Source organism: Chanos chanos, chromosome 6, assembly GCF_902362185.1.
Source record: "Chanos chanos chromosome 6, fChaCha1.1, whole genome shotgun sequence".
Lineage (NCBI taxonomy): Eukaryota > Metazoa > Chordata > Actinopteri > Gonorynchiformes > Chanidae > Chanos > Chanos chanos.
Genome location: NC_044500.1, coordinates 9,524,646 through 9,543,040, shown reverse-complemented (window position 1 = coordinate 9,543,040; position 18,395 = coordinate 9,524,646). Strand labels below are relative to the sequence as shown.

Sequence of the window (18,395 nt, the reverse complement as noted above, 5' to 3'; positions counted from 1 at the left end):
TCACCGATCTAATATGGACAGAAGGGGAGGGGTCTAATCTTCTAATCACCAATAACCAATAGGATGCAGCGAATACCTCAATAGTCTCATAGTTTACAGAGAAACTTTGGTCTTTACTCTGACTAGAGGGGATTTTCTACCACTTTGACGGGATTAATAATAAAATGTGCATGTGCTACTGTGTGTGTGTGTGTGTGTGTGTGTGTGTGTGTGTGTGTAGTTGTCCTCACATTGTACTCTCCTGTGACCAGACATGACTCCATAATGTTTAAGCCACAAGGACATATAGAGCTATAATATAAATCCCACATGTGCACAGAATATGTACAATCTTACAGACATGCCCACAACTGACTACGCACACGCACACGCACACGCCCTGGGGCCAATTCAGGATAACAACGCACAAAAATACACAAATGCCTCACAGCTAGTTGTAATCCACTGCTAGAATAATCAGCCTCTGACCCTTGAGATGTTACCAGGCACTGTGTGTGTGTGTGTGTGTGTGTGTGTGTGTGTGTTTGTTTCTGAATATGTGTGCACACATGTGTGTACATGAATATATATGTGTGCGTGTGTGTATGTGTGTGTGCTTATGTATTTAAACATGTACAGATAAACATAGCAGTGTTGTTAGTAAACTGTTGTGAGTAGACATATACACCTACTTGAATCAGCACAACAAAGGTAAGACATGTCTTGTCAGCATCGACCAAACAACCCCCCAAACTCCGAAAGTGATCAATCAATCAGACTTTATTCACTCTGAGAAGGGCATGAAAAGGTCGTTCCCAGATTAGTAAAAGTCAAACAAGGCGTTTAACACGGAGTAAAGCTACCACAGAGATGAGAGAGAGATGAGAGAGAGAGAGAGAGAGAGAGAGAGAGAGAAAGAAAGAGAGAGCGAATGACCTAATGAGAGGAAGAGCGGTTGTTTTGGTTGTTTCGTGAACTTGCATGATGTTGCTAATCCTGTCAGGCGGAAAAAGAGGAAAGTTGTGGTTGACAAACCGAGCTAAAAATCAATACGCCCAAATATAGCATATCAATATTACACTGTATCCTCCCATAGATCCTCTCTCCCATTCACTGTCCTGTTTCTCTTCTGTCACCGCAAATACCCTGTCTACACGTGATAAACATGACCGTGATTATCTTCAGTGGACGGCAAAACGTTTAAGACATGGAATTATCAGTCTACAAATGTTGCTGAGCAGAAAGCCTGCAGGCTGTGTGTGTGTGTAGTCAGATTGATGTATCTGTTAGGTCTCAAAGCGACGGACATTTGGCACAGTATTGGTTCACACGCGCGCACACACACACACACACACACACACACACACACACACACAGAGAAGAGAATGATCGTTAGTCCCAAACGAGCCATTAAACCCCATTAGTACCACACTGTGTCCCAGTTCCCCACATCTGACTGTGTGAACTGCGACCCTTTTCCCATACTCCATATGTCACAGGGCAGTTTGACTATAACAGCACCTCTGCTCTCACACACACCGTACATGCCTGACCCACTGCCCCTATTAAAACACACACACACACACACACACACACACACACACACACAACTCAGTACATCATCATCACCATCTCTGACATTGTCCTGTACATTGATGGTTACGAGTTATATGACAGCAATAAGGTCAGTGTGCTGCGTAGATTTGCGACTGCAAAGATCCTCCATAGATTCTGGTTCAAAGTATGACTGTATGCAAAAGTACTGCACAAATATCACTGCTGCTACAACCAGCTTAGATCCAAAGCGTTCTCTACTCAAGAGAATGAGATCAAATCAGAGCACAGGAAAGAGAGAGAGAGAGGGAGAGAGAGAGAGAGAGAGAGAGAGAGAGAGAGAAGCGTTAGAGTTAGAGGGAGGATAGACGGAGCGTGAGATGGAGAGAATGGATGGGTAAAAGAGAGAGAGATGACATACACTATTTGCAGAGGCAAAAGAATCAAATTATCTATCAAGATGATCTCTACAGTACAAACGTGGGCAGCGCACAGACAGTCAGATAGGAAGGAAAGTGATAGAGAACGAGAAGGAGAGAAAGGGAGGGAAGAGGAAGAGAAAGAAGGTTAAATATCGTTTGGGGTTTTTTTTTCCCTGGAGATTTAGCATCGAGACTGAGGACCAGCATCGATTTCCTATTGATGCCATTATTGTTTCAATTACCACCCCACACTAATCAACATAAACACACACACACACACACACACACACAGACACACACACATATAAACACAGACAGAGAAAGAGAGAGGTGATTTACCTTTTTAAAAGAGGATCATAAAAGTATATATGAATTGATTTTTTTCAAATGATGTGAAGGAGAGAGGCACTGTTTAGGACAGACAGACAGAAACACAGAATAAAAAAATAAAAAAAAGAACAGAAGAACAGAGGCGGAGGAAAATGGGTGAGAGTGAAGAAGGAGGGTAGCAGCCATAAAGGGAACAATGGATGGCCTGTGGGAGGGATGGAGAGAAAGATGAAAAGAGTGTGGGAGGGAGAGAGAGAGAGAGAGAGAGAGAGAGAGAGACGGATGAGTGTCAGAGGAGAGACAGTGATGCAGTAACATTGGTAGTCAGATGACAAAGAGACTTCTCAATCATTCTTTATGGGTTACCACAGTCTCTACTCCACCCCACTCATTCACTCACTCACTATCTATCTCAGTGTGTGTGTCTGTGTGTGTGTGTGTGTGTGTGTAGTTGACTGAAAGCCAATGTAAGTAAATCCTGTCTGTCCTTTAGCATGATTAGTTTTCCTCCAAATGCATGTTTGTGTCTGTGTGTGTGTGTGTGTGTGTGTGTGTGTGTGTGTGTGTGAGAGAGAGAGAGAGAGAGAGAGAGAGAGAGAGCATGTGGTCATACTGTAAGTGACTGTCTTTATATCCATCCATCCTCACAGCAGTCTCTGGGTCATTCTCTTTCTTTCTCTCTCTCTCTCTCTCTCTCTCTCTCCCCCTCTCTCTCTCTCTCTCCCCCTCTCTCTCTCTAAACTGAAAGCTGAGACTAACCATATTGGGGCTGTAATAAGCTCACTCTGACAGTCTCACTCAAAAAGGCCTAAATTTTATTACACTGGAATTATAGGAAAGATAGATTGATGGATGGGCAGATGGATGGATGATATGATGATTTGTGCATTTCAACTTACTTAACGCGCATGCTGAAAGAAAGATGGAATATGATTTTTAAAAAATACTCCATAAATTACATTCGAGCACTTACTTGCCTAGCGTACTGTTATCTGAAATGATCATGAAAACCATGCGTCTCCAGTTATAAGCGTTTCAGGTTATAACCACACCCACATTCGTCTTAATTAACATATATGCAAATGAGACCATGCTACAGTGCCTATCAATGTCTATGGTGTGCTGACCACTCCACCTGTTTGTGTATATTTGTGAAAGGTGCATTGATCTCTTTCTCTCTGTCTTTGTTAGAATTGGTGAGGATGTCGCCCGGGTGACAGATGGGGGCGGGTACGCGGGAAAGCATTTTAGGATGGGCTTCATGACGATGCCCGCCCCCCAGGACCGCCTCCCGCCGGCATGCGGGCCGGGTTTTACCGTGCGCTCCCAATCGCTGCACTCAGTGGGCGGAGGAGACGAGGAGGGCAGCCCCACCTCCCGAAAACAGCCTCCACCTAAACCCAAGAGAGACCCCAACACCAAGCTGAGCATCTCTTCAGAGACAGTCAACACAGGCCTGAGCACAGGCAAAGCTGGCAAAGAACTAGACAAGACTGACGGTGAGTGATGGTGAGAGAGAGAGAGAGACAGACAGACAGAGAGAGAGAGACCGACAGAGAGAGAAACAGACAGAGACAGATACCGAAAGAGAGAGAGACAGACAGCGAGAGAGAGAGAGACAGAGACAGAGACAGAGACAGAGAGAGAGAGAGAGAGAGAGAGAGGGAGAGAGAGAGAGAGGATGTCTGCATGTTAGTATTTGCTTGCTTGTGTAAATCCCACAATTTTCTCTCCTCAGTTCTTCTTTTTAAATTGTGTGAATCACACACACACACACACACACACACACACGCACACACACACACGCACATGCAGACCCCTTTTCCATGCAGATGAGTTCTCTCTTTCTCTATTCTCTTTTGCTCTGATTGAGTGACACATGGAGTCCATTCAGTATCTGAACCTCATACATACCAAACACATCTCCTACCGTATTCAGAGAGAGAGAGAGAGAGAGACCAAGAAGGAGACCATCACACACACACACACACACACTTACCTCTTACAGAATGTGTCCAAAGTAAGAGAGATTTATGTCGGACGTTTATTTTAGCTCCCATTTTTCATACGTCATCAAACACTATGTTCAAAAACATCAATGTGAAAATCTCACAAACCTCTTTCACAAGCTCTATCTGAAAATAGACATCTTAACTTTCATTATCATCTCCTTACAGGATGTTCACCATCCCCCTAAAACACCCCTACTTTCCTCCATACTTAAAAACACACATACACACTCTCACAGTGGGAAAACATTTCACAGGTGCACTTTCAACACTTTGACATAAAAGGCACACTACAATTGTCTTTCCAGGAACAAATGACATCAGTTCTTTGGCCCTCTGTGACTGGCTATCCTGTGTATTCCATGGCATCCGATTGGTTGGCTGCTGGCTGCAGTGTTGTTATGAATGGGGGCAACCGTTGCCGTGGGCAGTATTCAGAGTCTGTTTGTTCTACTGGCTCTGACAGCTTCATATAAACTCAGCTCCACAAAAACTCAGATGACAGGGGCTCGAAACACGATCACAGCCACAAGGTCAAACACCATGACCTGAGGATGTCACAGTGAAACATAAACACACACACACTCACATACATGCATGCATGTACAGACACCATACTTATAGAAACACACACACACACTCTCTCTCTCTCTCTCCCCCTCCCTCACACACACACACACACACACACACACACACACACACACACACAGAGGTCAAGAATTTTAACAGTCACAGTAATTATCAAGTAGATGAACTGTACATTCACATGACACGCACACACACCTTTTTTTTAAAGAACATACTTATGTAGAGACACACAGACACACACACACACACACACACACACACACTCCCAGCACTGACTGACTAGGCTAAAGATATGCATGTATCAGCTGTTTCCCTGAAAAGCAGTGACGTAAGCTTTTTTTCTTTTCTTTCCCCCTTTCTCTGTCCGCGCCGGGCTTCTGTTATGGCTTTAATGCTTTACTGGACCGAATTCAAAAAAAGAGCCAGAGATATTTAAAGCCCCCGTATACTGTCAACCTTCTCCTCTCCTGAACCTGAAATGCCTCATTCCGCACCTTACTGACCGTCAACGCGCGCGGAACGTCCACTCAACCTCAGCTCGGATCAGCCTCAACCGACGTCAAAAGCCCCCGTTCTGCTGACATCAGAGACGTCTATCCTCGAACCGACGTCTATCCTCGAACCAGTCAGCTTTTCGCCCGCACGCGCCTTCAGCCTCAGAGCTGCACAAGGGCACTGTGCTGACTATATTCTCTAATCGTAGCACGCCTCGTAGTTTTTTGATTATCGACGTTCTTTGTGTTTTTATTTAAAAAACATCCCAGGAAAAAAAACGAGAAAAAAAAACATTTCGCCAAGGCGTCCCTTCTTATGGCTCTTTCATCACACAGACGCAAAGGAGCGTTTGTTCGTATCTACGCAACACCTCTGAACCGCAGTGGGACGTCCGTTTTTTTCCTCATCTAAACGGAAACGTTCCACCTCATTCACCGGCAAAACCTCACGCGTCCTCAGACTCATCGACGCGTTATCAAACCCGAAAAGAGGTCTCCGCTCTGCTCCTGTGTCAAAGCATTTAAAATACCGACCATTAAGACTCATTTATGTAGTTAACGTTCTTATCCAGGGCAAACAATTACTCCTGTGTCAGAGATTCTAGTCCTCTGGAGAAATGTTCTGAGTAAAGGAGACTCTGGCAGAGAAAATTGTAATGTTTGAGACTGAAACCCCAAATTCTGGTTATTGGATTGTCTCCTTTATTGTTAAGGCACTTCCTGTTTCAGACTGCGGCACTCGCCAACAAACAAATCTTCGGGTCGGCCTATTTTGCGTTTGATTTGCGGACGTGAGTGTAGTCAAAGACGTGTGATGGATGTTTTCTTGCGAAAGGTTGTCAACTCCATCCGTATTACCAGCGTGATCTACACGCCTGCATCGTCACTGCCGAGCCGGTCTGTTTGAAATCGACGCAGAGGAAAATGAAAGGAATGCTAACATTGTTCAGTTCAGTGGTGTTGAGATTTAAGTTTAAAAGCGCGGCAGTGACAGGCATCACTCACACGTTCTCGCTGGCATCGTTATTCCCTCTCGTGAACTGCTCAGCCGTCTGAAAATCATTTTTTAACGCAGTGAAATGTCAGCGTTACAGCTGACCCGTGTTGTTGTTGGGTTTTTTTTCCCCTCACGGCCAAAATCAGGGTTAATTTGAGGGTCAGTATACTGAACACACAGATGCTCTATAAGACAAGGTACACAGTTGTGTGCTGTGTGGTGTGAGAGAGTATGAGATATGGGTGTATGAGTGTGAGATTGAGAGAATATGAGATATGGGTGTATGAGGGTGAGACTGAGAGAGTATGAGATATGGGTGTATGAGGGTGAGATTAAGAGAATATGAGATATGGGTGTATGGGTGTGAGACTGAGAGAATATGAGATATGGGTGTATGAGTGTGAGACTGAGAGAATATGAGATATGGGTGTATGGGTGTGAGACTGAGAGAATATGAGATATGGGTGTATGGGTGTGAGACGTTGTTCTCAGAGAGATACTGATTCACTGGGATTCAGTCAGCCCGTGGTCTCCCTGTCATTTCCACCCCTCTGCTACAGGCAGCATCTAACCCTTCTGAATCAGTCTCTCTCTCTCTCTGTCTCTCACTCCATCTCTTTCTCTCTCACACTCCATCTCTCTCTATCTTTCTCTCTCTCACTCCATCTCTCTCTTTGTTGACACACTCAAGATGCAAGTCTCTCATCCTCTTCTCTCATTCCTTCCTCCCAATTTGTGCTACCACATTTCTTCCCTTCCTCCGTGTTATCTTTTACTAACCTCCTTTATCTGTTCTTTCATTCCCTTCATTCTCTCTCTCTCTCTCTCTCTCTCTTTGGCCTCTCTCTGTCTGTTTCTGTGGCTTTTCCATACACACACACACACACACACACAGACTATGAGGCAATGCTGGTATAATCTATATATAGCAGATGTAGCGGCTGTCTCCTCTGGAACATGATGCCCTATATTCCTAAAGTACTAACCCCCTGTGTCCTAGACATCACGACCACTTACCTCATATTTAAACACCCCACAGACACACACATAAACGCACACACACACACATATGCACACACTCACCAGGAGAGGAGAGGAGAGGAGAGGAGAGGAGAGGAGTAACAGGTGTAAACAGATAGGCTGGAATTGAAGAGACAGGTGGCCAAAGACAGGTGGGAATGAGACAGGTCTTCAGGCTACTCACATGTTTATGCAGTGTGTGTGTGTATGTGCGTGTGTGTGTGCATGCGTGTGTGTGTGTGTGCTTTGTCCTTGTTCTGTATGTCAAAATGGGTGGGGCACTATAGTGGAGTCTCTCTCTCTGTCCGTCTCTCTCTCTCTCTCTCTCTGTGGGACAAGGTGATGTAGAGAAACATGTCATTAAGTTCTTTAGCTCAGCTGATGGGAATCTTTGCCAACTGTGTCACTTATATAACACACACACGAACGCACATGCACACGCACACGCACAAACACGCACACACACACACACACACACAGACACACGAACACGCACAGGCACAGACACACACAAACACATACGCAGATGTGCACGCACACGCACACACACGCACACACACACACACACACGTACACGCACAGGCACAGATACACACACACCCTCCCCTCTGTCTCCCTGTGCATGGTGATGTAATAGCATCCTTGGCCAGCTTACCAGAGGATTATAAATTTGTATATATTCCATGCAGCTATGGCAACTGTTCCTTCCACAGGGCACACACACACACACACACACACACACACACACATACTTTCACACAGCTGGAACAGAGAAGTGGGTCAGGGTGCCCTTCACAGGGAGAGTGTGAGGCGATGTGGTTTGAAGCAAGAGAGTGAAAGTGTGTGTGAACAAACGAATGAGAGCTTATTAGTAGAAGCTGAATTCATTCATGAAGTTAAAGTGACCTAGTTTCCCCTTGCTCTCTCTCTCTCTCTTTCTCTCTCTCTCTCTCCTTTAATCTCTCTCCTTCACTCATGTGTACATGTAATCCCCAGCCCCCTTGCAGTTGTGTGTGTGTGTGTGTGTGTGTGTGTATGTGTGTGTGTGTTTTTTCCCCTGCCGTTTCTCATCATGCTGAAACAGTGCTTAAGATCTTTTTCAACTGACGTCATCAAGTTTTGGCTTCAGGCACACACACACACACGAACATACTCGCGCGCGCGCGCACACACACACACACACACACACACACACACACACACACACACACACACATACTCATGCATACACACTCAATTGCCAACAACATTGGGGAGAGATGGGAGATGAATCAGATGAACCCCAGTGTCTCACTAAGTGTCTCAGGTTCCTGCTCTCTGTAAAGAACCACACTAACCTGCCCTGTAAACACATTCACACAGACACAGACAGGGCATTAGAGAGAGGCTGAAGAGGGAGAATAATGAAAAGAGAAGATCATTTGTGTGAAGCTTCAAACACTACCACACGCTCAATATCTCTTTAATGAGCCTGACTGCAGCCCTCACCTATGCCGTACTCCTACTCCACCACTAGTGCCCTCAGTGTGTGTGTGTGTGTGTGTGTGTGTGTGTTTGCATGTGTGTGTGTCTATTTTTTGACTCCATGCACGAGCGTGCAGGTGTTTGTGTATGTCTTCTTGGTTTTTTCCAGTATATGTTTTGGTGTGGTTCTGTGTATGTACATGCAATTGTTTTTTTTTTATTACATGTTTGTGTGTGTATGTGTGTGTGTGTGTGTGTGTGTGTGTACATGTGCATGCCTGTGTGTGCATGCATGTGTGTAAGTCTCTGAACTCGAAAGCCCTAAACCCCTCCTCTTCTCCCCAGCTTCTAAAGGTCGTCCATGCAGCGAGGAGTACAGACGGATGCCTCCACCCAAACCCAAACGTAACCCCAACACCCAGCTCAGCACTTCCTTCGACGAGTCCTACATCCATAACCACGGAAGCAAGAACAAATCCTCCTCTTCCTCCTCTCTGTCGCGTCGACAGAAAAAGGCCTCGTCTCAGACCCAGAGCCCAGCCCGGGACACGGACGACGAAACCGAACCCGTCTACATCGAAATGGTTGGTAATATCCTTCGGGACTTTAGCCACATCACCGGGGGCAACGCCGACGAGGACGACCAAAATGAGAGCGTTTACGAGGAGATGAAATATCCTGCTTATGAGGACATGCCCTCTGACCCCAGCCACGCCCGCTGGGAGCAGTGCCCCACCCCCGTGGTTCCTGACGTGGAACTGACTCGAGCCTCCACCCCTAAAGGCTCCGTGTGTGACATTCCTGCCCCCTTTCCCAATTTACTGACTCACCGGCCCCCCCTGCTGGTCTTTCCACCCGCCCCCGCCCAATGTTCCCCCAATTCAGATGAGTCTCCCCTCACCCCTCTGGAGGTCACCAAGCTGCCCATGCTTGAGAACGTGGCCTACGGGAAGCCAGGGTCCTCCCCAACCACGGGTGACCCGGGGCAACCGGGGGCGTCCTCGTCATCAGGGCAACATCACCATCATCACCATCATCACCATCATCATCACAGGAAATCGGAGAGCAAAGACCTCCCCTCCACTCACACCATCACGGTCTCGGGCCGCTCCTCCGCGCCTCCGTTGCCCTCGGCGTTGTACAAGAGCTCCTCCTCGGCTCACGGCTACCCGCGATCCCACTCGGCGTGTCCGTCGCCGGTCAGCATGGGCCGTGCCCTGACCCCCCTCAGCCTGAAGCGCCCGCCCCCCTACGACGCCCTCCTGACGGGCAGCATGCCCCGCAGCGCCTCCAGCGTTCCGCATGGCTCCAAGAGCGGAGCGCTCTCCAATTCCTCCAGCCTGCACGGAGGATCCATGCAGAACGTTTCCATGGCGTCAGGTTCGGGTTCCAGTTCCAGTTCGGGGGGTCGCGGCTCTCGCACCCCGACCAGTCCGCTGGACGAGCTGAGTAACCTGTTCACTTCGGGCAGGAGCATGCTGAAGAAAAGCTCAGGAGGACGCAAAGGCAAAGAATCTGCCGATGGTGGGTGTTATTAACGCTTTATAACACGTTTATAATTGCTTATTACAAGTCCTGGGGCTGAATAGCTTTTTTTTTTGCCCCCGCCTTTTTCATTGAGATAATTAAATGCCACTCTTGACTAGTATCTTTCAAAGCCAGTCTTTAGGATGAACTGGACATAAGTACTTTCTCCTCAACCATCACGAACACACCTAATGCTGTTCGTTCGCATATTAATCATACTCACATTTACTTAAATGAGGAGCGTTAGCATAAGGCTACATTGTTGTCTAGTGGGTTTCCAGTCCTGAAACTGAAAAAACATGGATCAAAATGGCATGTATTGTTCTACTGTGAAATAAGAGCGTGTGTGTTATTTGGCAGGCGTGATTCAAACTGCAGGAGATCTGTTGGCTGAAATGTTTTAGCTGCGTCTGTGACGGTCTGGCTCTGGCTACGTGGATGTTTTTTTTTATGTTTTTGGGAGGGGTTTATGTGGCAGAGAGAGCGTTTTGATTTTCTATTTCCACTGCCTAGTTCTAAGACTATCCCAGGTGCGTCAGAGCAGTGTGTTTGTGTGTGTGTGTGTGTGTGTGTGTGTGTGTGTGTTCAGAACTCAGATTAAAAATTGAGCTATCAGCCTACGCACAGCCTGTTCAACACACTGAGAAAAATTGCCTGCCACTATGCAGCGCACAGAGAGAGAGAGAGAGAGAGAGAGAGAGAGAGTGAGAGAGAGAGTGACCCAGATTCTTATAGTTCAACCCCAAGCTGAGTTTCTTAAAGTGAAAGCCATGTTTCTCAGGCATGACGTGTGTCTTTCTGGCTGACTTGACTCTACTGCTTGAAAGGTTGCTGTGGAGTTCCTCATTAGGCCCTGATGGCTGATTAGGTAGTAATACTGCATGCTTCCCATAACACAGACACACTCATAATGAAAAGATACAGATCGGCTGAGTTTAATGAGACTGCAGTTACAGAGTTAGCAACAAGACAACCATCAAACATGTCATCATACACACACACACACTCACACACATACACACACACACACACACACAGAGAGAGAGAGAGAGAGAGCGCAGAGCTTTTTATTATCATTCAGAACAGCCTATCATCGCTAGTGACATTGTCATTTTTCATCATAGCGAAGAGAGCAGATCTCAGACACATAAACACATTAGCATGTCAATCACAGACTATTTTACACTTTTACAAGGACAAACACTCTCTCTCACACACACAGATACATGCGCGCACACACACGTGCACGCACACACACACACACACACACACACACACACACACACTCCCTCTCTCTCTGAGTGAGACAAGCTCTGTCAGTATGTCTTCCACGGTCCTGTGCTTTGGGACTGGTGGCTGACAGAGCATGGAGAAAGCAAGATTAACAGTTGGCACGTGTGTGTGTGTGTGTGTGTGCTTATGCATGAGTGAATGAGTGTGTGTGGTCTGTCAGCCATTGTTAGGCATGTGCGTGACCGTGGAGCAGAATAGTTGTGAACAGAATGCTACCGTGACATCACATGTCACTGTCTAACGCTTGCCACTCCATATCACCTGGCACAACACAGACAGACACGGGGGTGGGGGGGGGGTGGGGTATTTAAGGTACAATTCTATTTGAGTGGAAAAGTGTGAGTGAGTTTGCGCACGTGTGTCCGTCTGTCTGTGTGTCCGTCTGCCCGTGTGGTCGTCTGTCTGTCTGTCTGTCTGTCTGTCTGTCTGTGTGTGTACGTGAGCGCGTTATTTGAAGAAATAAGTTGGATCTCATATGTTTCTTAGCCTTTGCTCTTTGATATCCAGTGAAATGTAGCATAGACACATCTCTAAAACAATCATGTTCTTTTCCCCATTACCTAAAGCACAGCTAGCTTTGATTAGCAAGAGACACAGCATGAGGAGTATCGGGACAGCTTTAGGTGGGCCAGACAGGAGAGGATTTATAGATGACTGTGATATCAATGGAATGAACTCATTTGATATTAAATCATTAATACAATTACATAATAAATCATTACACTGCAGGGTTTCCTGGGTGATTTTATCAGTTTATTAAGCTGTTTTGATGGGTGGTAAGATGAAGAAGTGAGACTGGGAATTTTTAGAAAAATACATTCGTGAATTAGCGTACAGTTGTTCTCAAAACGCTAAAGCTAGCTGATAGGGCTAGCTGCAGGTTGTATGCCACAACAGAATAAGTTACCCAAGAGATTCATCCTTGCGCCTAGTTAAGCTGTAATAAAATGGTTAAGGTTGTTACTGGACAAATGAAGCCTGATTTAGTGTTAACTCTCACTCTTTCACCTCAAAAGTTTAGAATGATTAGCCATCAGCTTTACCACAATTGAGAGAGAGCAAGAGAGAGAGAGAGAGAGAGAGAGAGAGAAGACTGATAGAGAGTGAGCTTAATGTTTGCTCCCCTGTTGACTTGGTCTATATGCATTATTGAGAGGAGATGATGAATTTGCTGGTGCTTTAGCGTTAGCACAGTACGCTAATAACAGAGGAGGCTAATTAAATGGAGGGTAATGGAGCAGGACAGTGGTGGCTAATGGAATCCCAGCAGACAGGGCGTGTGTTTGTGTGTGTGTGTACTTTTCTTTGTTCACAGAGGAGACTTGGGTGCACAAGTTCTGAAAGATGTAGCATATATGATTTTCTCTCTCTCGCTCTCTCTCTCTCTCTCTTTCTCTCTCTCCTCCATGTCAAACTTTGTAGCTCATGCATTATGACCAAACTGCGAAAGGTTGCATGCAGTCTTCAGCTAGTGACAAAAATGTTCTGTGGATACACACACACACACACACACACACACACACACACAAATGCTTGCCAGCAGAAATAATTGAAAAGCTTTCATCTGTTAGTAAAGCAATTTCCTTAATGCCTTCAGAGCACATGCAGGATGTGATGAATGTGATCACTAATGGATCCCCAGTGAAAAACAGAGCGGTGTGAACGACAGAGGCCAACGAGGATAGGAGAGGTAGAGAGAAGGGGGAATGAAGAGATGGAGTGATGACAGAAAGGTGAACAGGTGAACCTGGATGAAAGGATGATGACTGTGAGACATGAGACTGGGGAAGTGATAGAAGTGGAAAGTGTAGACAGCGTATTCTGTTGGGGTTAGGAACAACACATTTTCGTGCATTTTTTTGGGGCAGTTTGGGCTGGGTCATGGATGGATGGATGGATGGATGGATGGGTAGATGGGTATGCTGAGGTCCTTAGTCCTTGAACTGTTTCTCATTTAAGAGCAGTATCTTCCTCTCTCTCACCTGCATTGCCTTTGTTCATTTAAAATAGAAATTGCCTCATTTACAATGCTGCTGACATCCACTATCTTACAGTGTCTACTCTGGTAACATAGGAAAACCTTTAGTCGACATTTACAGAGCCACCATGTGGTCATAACACAGTATTGCATCTCACCCAATAACCAACCGAATCTGTATATATATATATATATATATATATATATATATATGAGGTGGGTCTTGTCTGCTTTCCAAAGTCCAAATATTACTCTCTCTCTCTCTCTCTCTCTCTCTCTCTCTTTGCTGATTCGTTACTGGCTCTGTGTGGCTGCCACTTTGACCCTGCTGTCAATGGCTGTCAGCAAAGACATCAACAAGCATGTGTGTGTGTGTGTGTGTGTGTGTGTGTGTGTGTGTGTCTGAAACTGTCTCTGACTTGAAACATAGAAATCTGCAGGGGGAGAAATATGGGCTCACACAGCATGAATCTTGGAAAGCTTTGTCACTGACTCCCTCCCTCTTCCTTCACCCCCCCCCCTCCCCTTTTAGGCGAGGGGAAGAGTAGGAGTCACAGTAGTGAAGGGAAGGAGAGAGCTCATCACTCCAGTAGGGAGTCGCCTAAAGAATGGGACATGCCCTCAGGACAATCGACCACTCCCACCGCCACGCCCAGCCGATTAGGCCGCTCTTCCATCAGTCCAACCACCATGCTCGGAGGAGGAGCCTCAGGTATCGTAGATATGCAGAAGACAGAAAGCACTACCATACCAAATCATGGCTTCATTTAGTGTCTGTAATTCTCCTGTATGTAAGAAAAAAAAAACCTCGATATAAGTTGTCTACTGCACACAGGACACTTTCACCAACACGTAACAAGTCAGGAAATAGTATAGTTTATCATGGAACTGGTACGGTGTGGGGACTTTGTTATCACATAAAGCTTTTCTGCTTCTAATCCTCTTGGTTTCTGTCCTTTCCAGGCCTGTTGTTCCTTCATTTTCATACTTTGACATATATCGTATGATCTGATAAAGACCTATACTGTTATGATCAGCTGCGACACTGTTTATGTCTTATGTTCATTCAGAGCCAAAGGCAATCTGCAAACTGGGCCGCTCTGCTTCCACATCAGGAGTGCCCTCCCCTGTGGGAACACCTCAGAGACACGCCCCCGATGCCTCAGCCAATCAGAGCGGGAGCCCCTGCCAGGTACTGCCCACCTACACCTCAGATTGAACGAACGAGCGAGCGAGCGAGCGCGTGCGTGTGGAGTCCTGTCCTACTTCTGTGTCCCGTCTGTCAATCACTTTACTCCCCCGCCCACGTCTCTGTGTCTGCGCAATTGTAATGACCTTTTGACCTCTGTTTTCTATGGCTGCTCATCTTCACTGCTGCCTTCTCTGCGTCACCTGCTGTTGTTTGGCATGGTCTTAAAGCTTTTTGTTTTGTGTTGTGTGCGGACCAGGGCTGGTCCTTCTCCTTAGTTCTGAAGAATCTCTCATCCGCTTATCCTGGTGAAATCTAGTGGGGCAGAGTCTGGTTTTTACTTTTGAGTTATTAACGCAATAATTGTATGGATGAGAAATGAAGAGAAACTCTTCAGAACCAAGAGAAGACTACCCTACTATGGATCCTCCTGCCTTTCTCTCTCTCTCTCTCTCTCTCTCTCTCTCTCGCTCTCTTTCCTCTTCTGTCTCTTTTCCTCTCTCTTTATCTCTCCCTTCCTCTTTGCCTCTCTCTGTCATCTTGATTGCCGTTGAGGCGGTGGATATACTTTGTATGTACAAACATCAAACAAGAAAAGTTTTCTCTTTAGTTTCACCTTTCTTACCTATCTAAATCTTATCTGGTTACTGACCTTACAGAAATCTCCCCTGGTTTTATAATGTTACCTACCTAAAGCTTACCTGGATTTATGGCTTTACCAAAGACTGACCTGATTTTATGACCTTACTGAAACTTCAGCAATTTATGGCTATTTCTTCCTCCTACTTAAACCGTACCTGTCTTCTAGAAGCTTCCCCATACCTTTAAGTTATACATTCCCTTTGAATTACACCAACATACAGTGCTTTTCAGCTTTCATCGTTATCTGTAATCCAAAACTTTCCCTTGCTCCGATCGTAATCGTGTTCCATTTCATTTCTACAGTGTCTGTTTGATGTGTGTATATATAAACTAAGCCTTTATGTCACAACACTTTGTCAACTGCACTTGTGTGTTTGTCTGTGTGATATGTTCTTGATCAGATTTTGCCTTTGCGTATCTGAGGTTGTCTTATATCTCTGTGTGAGTGACTAGGATCCTTTTTCACGCTGGTGTGTTACAGTCATAGAAACTGGGGAGTTGGAACACACATATGCATGTGGCCACACACACACACACGCACACACACACACACACACACACACACACACGCACAATGCTAATACATTTAAGGTTAAATAAGTATTGCTTATTGCTATTAATACGTAAGTAAATTACAAATAATTATACCTGAATATGATATTTCCATTAATACTCCATTAAAACACAAACATGTAACAAGCCATATTCAGACAGGAATTCTTATAACACACGTGAAATACACACACACACTCATTTCACAACACTCGCCTCTACCGTCTTCCTACTCCCCATTTCAGTGACTGAATTTTAAAACTAACAAATTAAAAAAGGAAAACAAAAAAAAAAACTTTGGAAAAATCAGAGCAGCATTTAGTAATGAAAACTAACCCGATGACTAAGTGAGAAAATAAAACCTTGTGGAAGCTACACGTTAATCTCTCCTGTCTGCAGTGTCTCTCATTTGTCTCTGTGAATGTCTCGTCTCCAATGAAAGCACAACTATGTGTGTGTATGTATGTGTGTATGTTTGTATGGCTGTCTTTCTACATGTGGGTCTGATGGTCATGCGTGCATGTACATGTTTGTTTGTGTAAGAGTGTAGCTTATATGTATGTTATCTGTACACGATACATGTGTATGTATGTATGGAACTGAGTATGTGTGTGTGTCTGGGTGTATGTGTGTGTGTGCGTGTGCACGCGCACAACCACCAAAAGTCTTAGAATTCCACAAGTATCCAGTGTCATTTCCTGTGCCCTACAAGATAAGATGTAAACAGCGATACTTAGCGTGGTAAAATATTCTGCGTAGATGCATGTACACACACACACACACACACACACACACACACACACACATCACCCCCCTCCACCTGCATACACCCAAAGACAGCTCCATTCCTCTCTCTTCATCCATCCGTACTCGCAGGACCGAACGCATGGAGGTTGCCACGGCAACCTAGCTAAGCACTTTGAAGATTTATACCTCTGCAGGAACACGGGTGCAAACTTGGCACCGATAAATCTCCTCACATGGCAGTAACTTGCCATTTAATGCTGAAATGGTTGCCCTCTAATTTCACTGAAAACAGTCAATCATTTGATCGGTTCCCGTCATACGCTGGCATTCTGTCAGTGCACATATATAAAGGTATGCTTATGTTGCACCATTTTTTTTTTTTTTACTCCCTCCCCACCTCCTCACTTTCTCCCCCCACCTCCCCTTAGATGCCCCCATTCCCCTGGGCATGTGGGGACAGTACTATGATGGAGATGATTGAGAAGAAACGCACCCTGTGCAAGGAGATCAAAGCTCGCCAGAGACCTCCAGATAAGGCTCTGTGTAAGCAGGACAGCATGCCCATCCTACCCAGCTGGAAGAAGACCAACGGGGGCAAGAAATACGGGCCTCCCCCTTACTCTACCCAGACCACCGTCTTCTGGGACACTGCTATCTGATGCCACCCATACAGGGCTACAGCCTAGATGCTTTAGACATGAGGACACACCCAATGACGGGGTGTGGTCAGTCTAGGCTGACAGCCAATCAGAACACAGAATGGATGGGATCACAGTAGCAAATCAGTTCTATCTGAGGGATCAAATCTCCTTGGTTTCTTATTGTTGTTTATATTTAATATTTTTCTATCTGAATAATTGTCTTAATATGAAAGATGCTTAGTATAATTCGATATTTTCTAAAGGACACCTCTCAAAATGAGATGAGATCTGAGTAAAAAAAAAATATATATATATAGAATTATAAATATAGAGAGAGTTTAGTCTTGAGATGATTTTTGTCTTCTCAGATAATTTTGGGTTTTTTTGTTTGTTTGTTTGTTTTTGTTTTTATTATGTTGCAATGACACTCATGCGTGTGTTTGCAAAATAATGTGATGCTAATTTAACTGCGTACACCACTGTTTGTTTTATATATATATACACACACATATATACATACATATATATATACATATATATATATATATATATATATATATATATATATATATATATATATATATATAAAATCAAAGATTTTTTTTTCATATGATGATTTAAAAAAAAACACACACACACATTATTTAAAGAGGTCAATATTTTGGCATCTTGACTTTTGGGTGCTAGAAAAGATGGCATTTGTGTGTGAAAGAGAAGCTGACCTCTCTAAAAAAAACCTCTAACACACCCAAAAAAAAAAAAAAAAAAAAAAAGCTCCCACAGCAAACCTGGTGTCAAACGCTCTCAGTCACTCTGAAGACAACTTTAGGTTGCCATAAACGTCAGCGACATGGCTATGACAGTTAATATCACCCCCCGACACTATGTCTGACTTCATACTGCTACAGCGAATCTGAAAGCTCGGACATTCTCTCGAATACTTCCCATAGCATTCTATCATATTTCACG

General features: G+C 44.9%; 1 protein-coding gene across 1 annotated transcript in view; it reads left to right on the top strand.

The window, feature by feature from the left end:
- nyap2a (neuronal tyrosine-phosphorylated phosphoinositide-3-kinase adaptor 2a) overlaps positions 1–17,444 on the top strand; it is a 20,772-nt gene extending 3,328 nt beyond the window's left edge. Inside the window, exons 2-6 of the mRNA XM_030778661.1 lie at positions 3,477–3,784; positions 9,203–10,381; positions 14,188–14,367; positions 14,726–14,847; positions 17,214–17,444. Of these exons, the coding sequence (XP_030634521.1) occupies positions 3,477–3,784; positions 9,203–10,381; positions 14,188–14,367; positions 14,726–14,847; positions 17,214–17,444 (2,020 nt within the window). The remainder of the gene's footprint in view (positions 1–3,476; positions 3,785–9,202; positions 10,382–14,187; positions 14,368–14,725; positions 14,848–17,213) is intronic.
- The last annotated feature ends 951 nt before the right edge of the window (positions 17,445–18,395 follow it).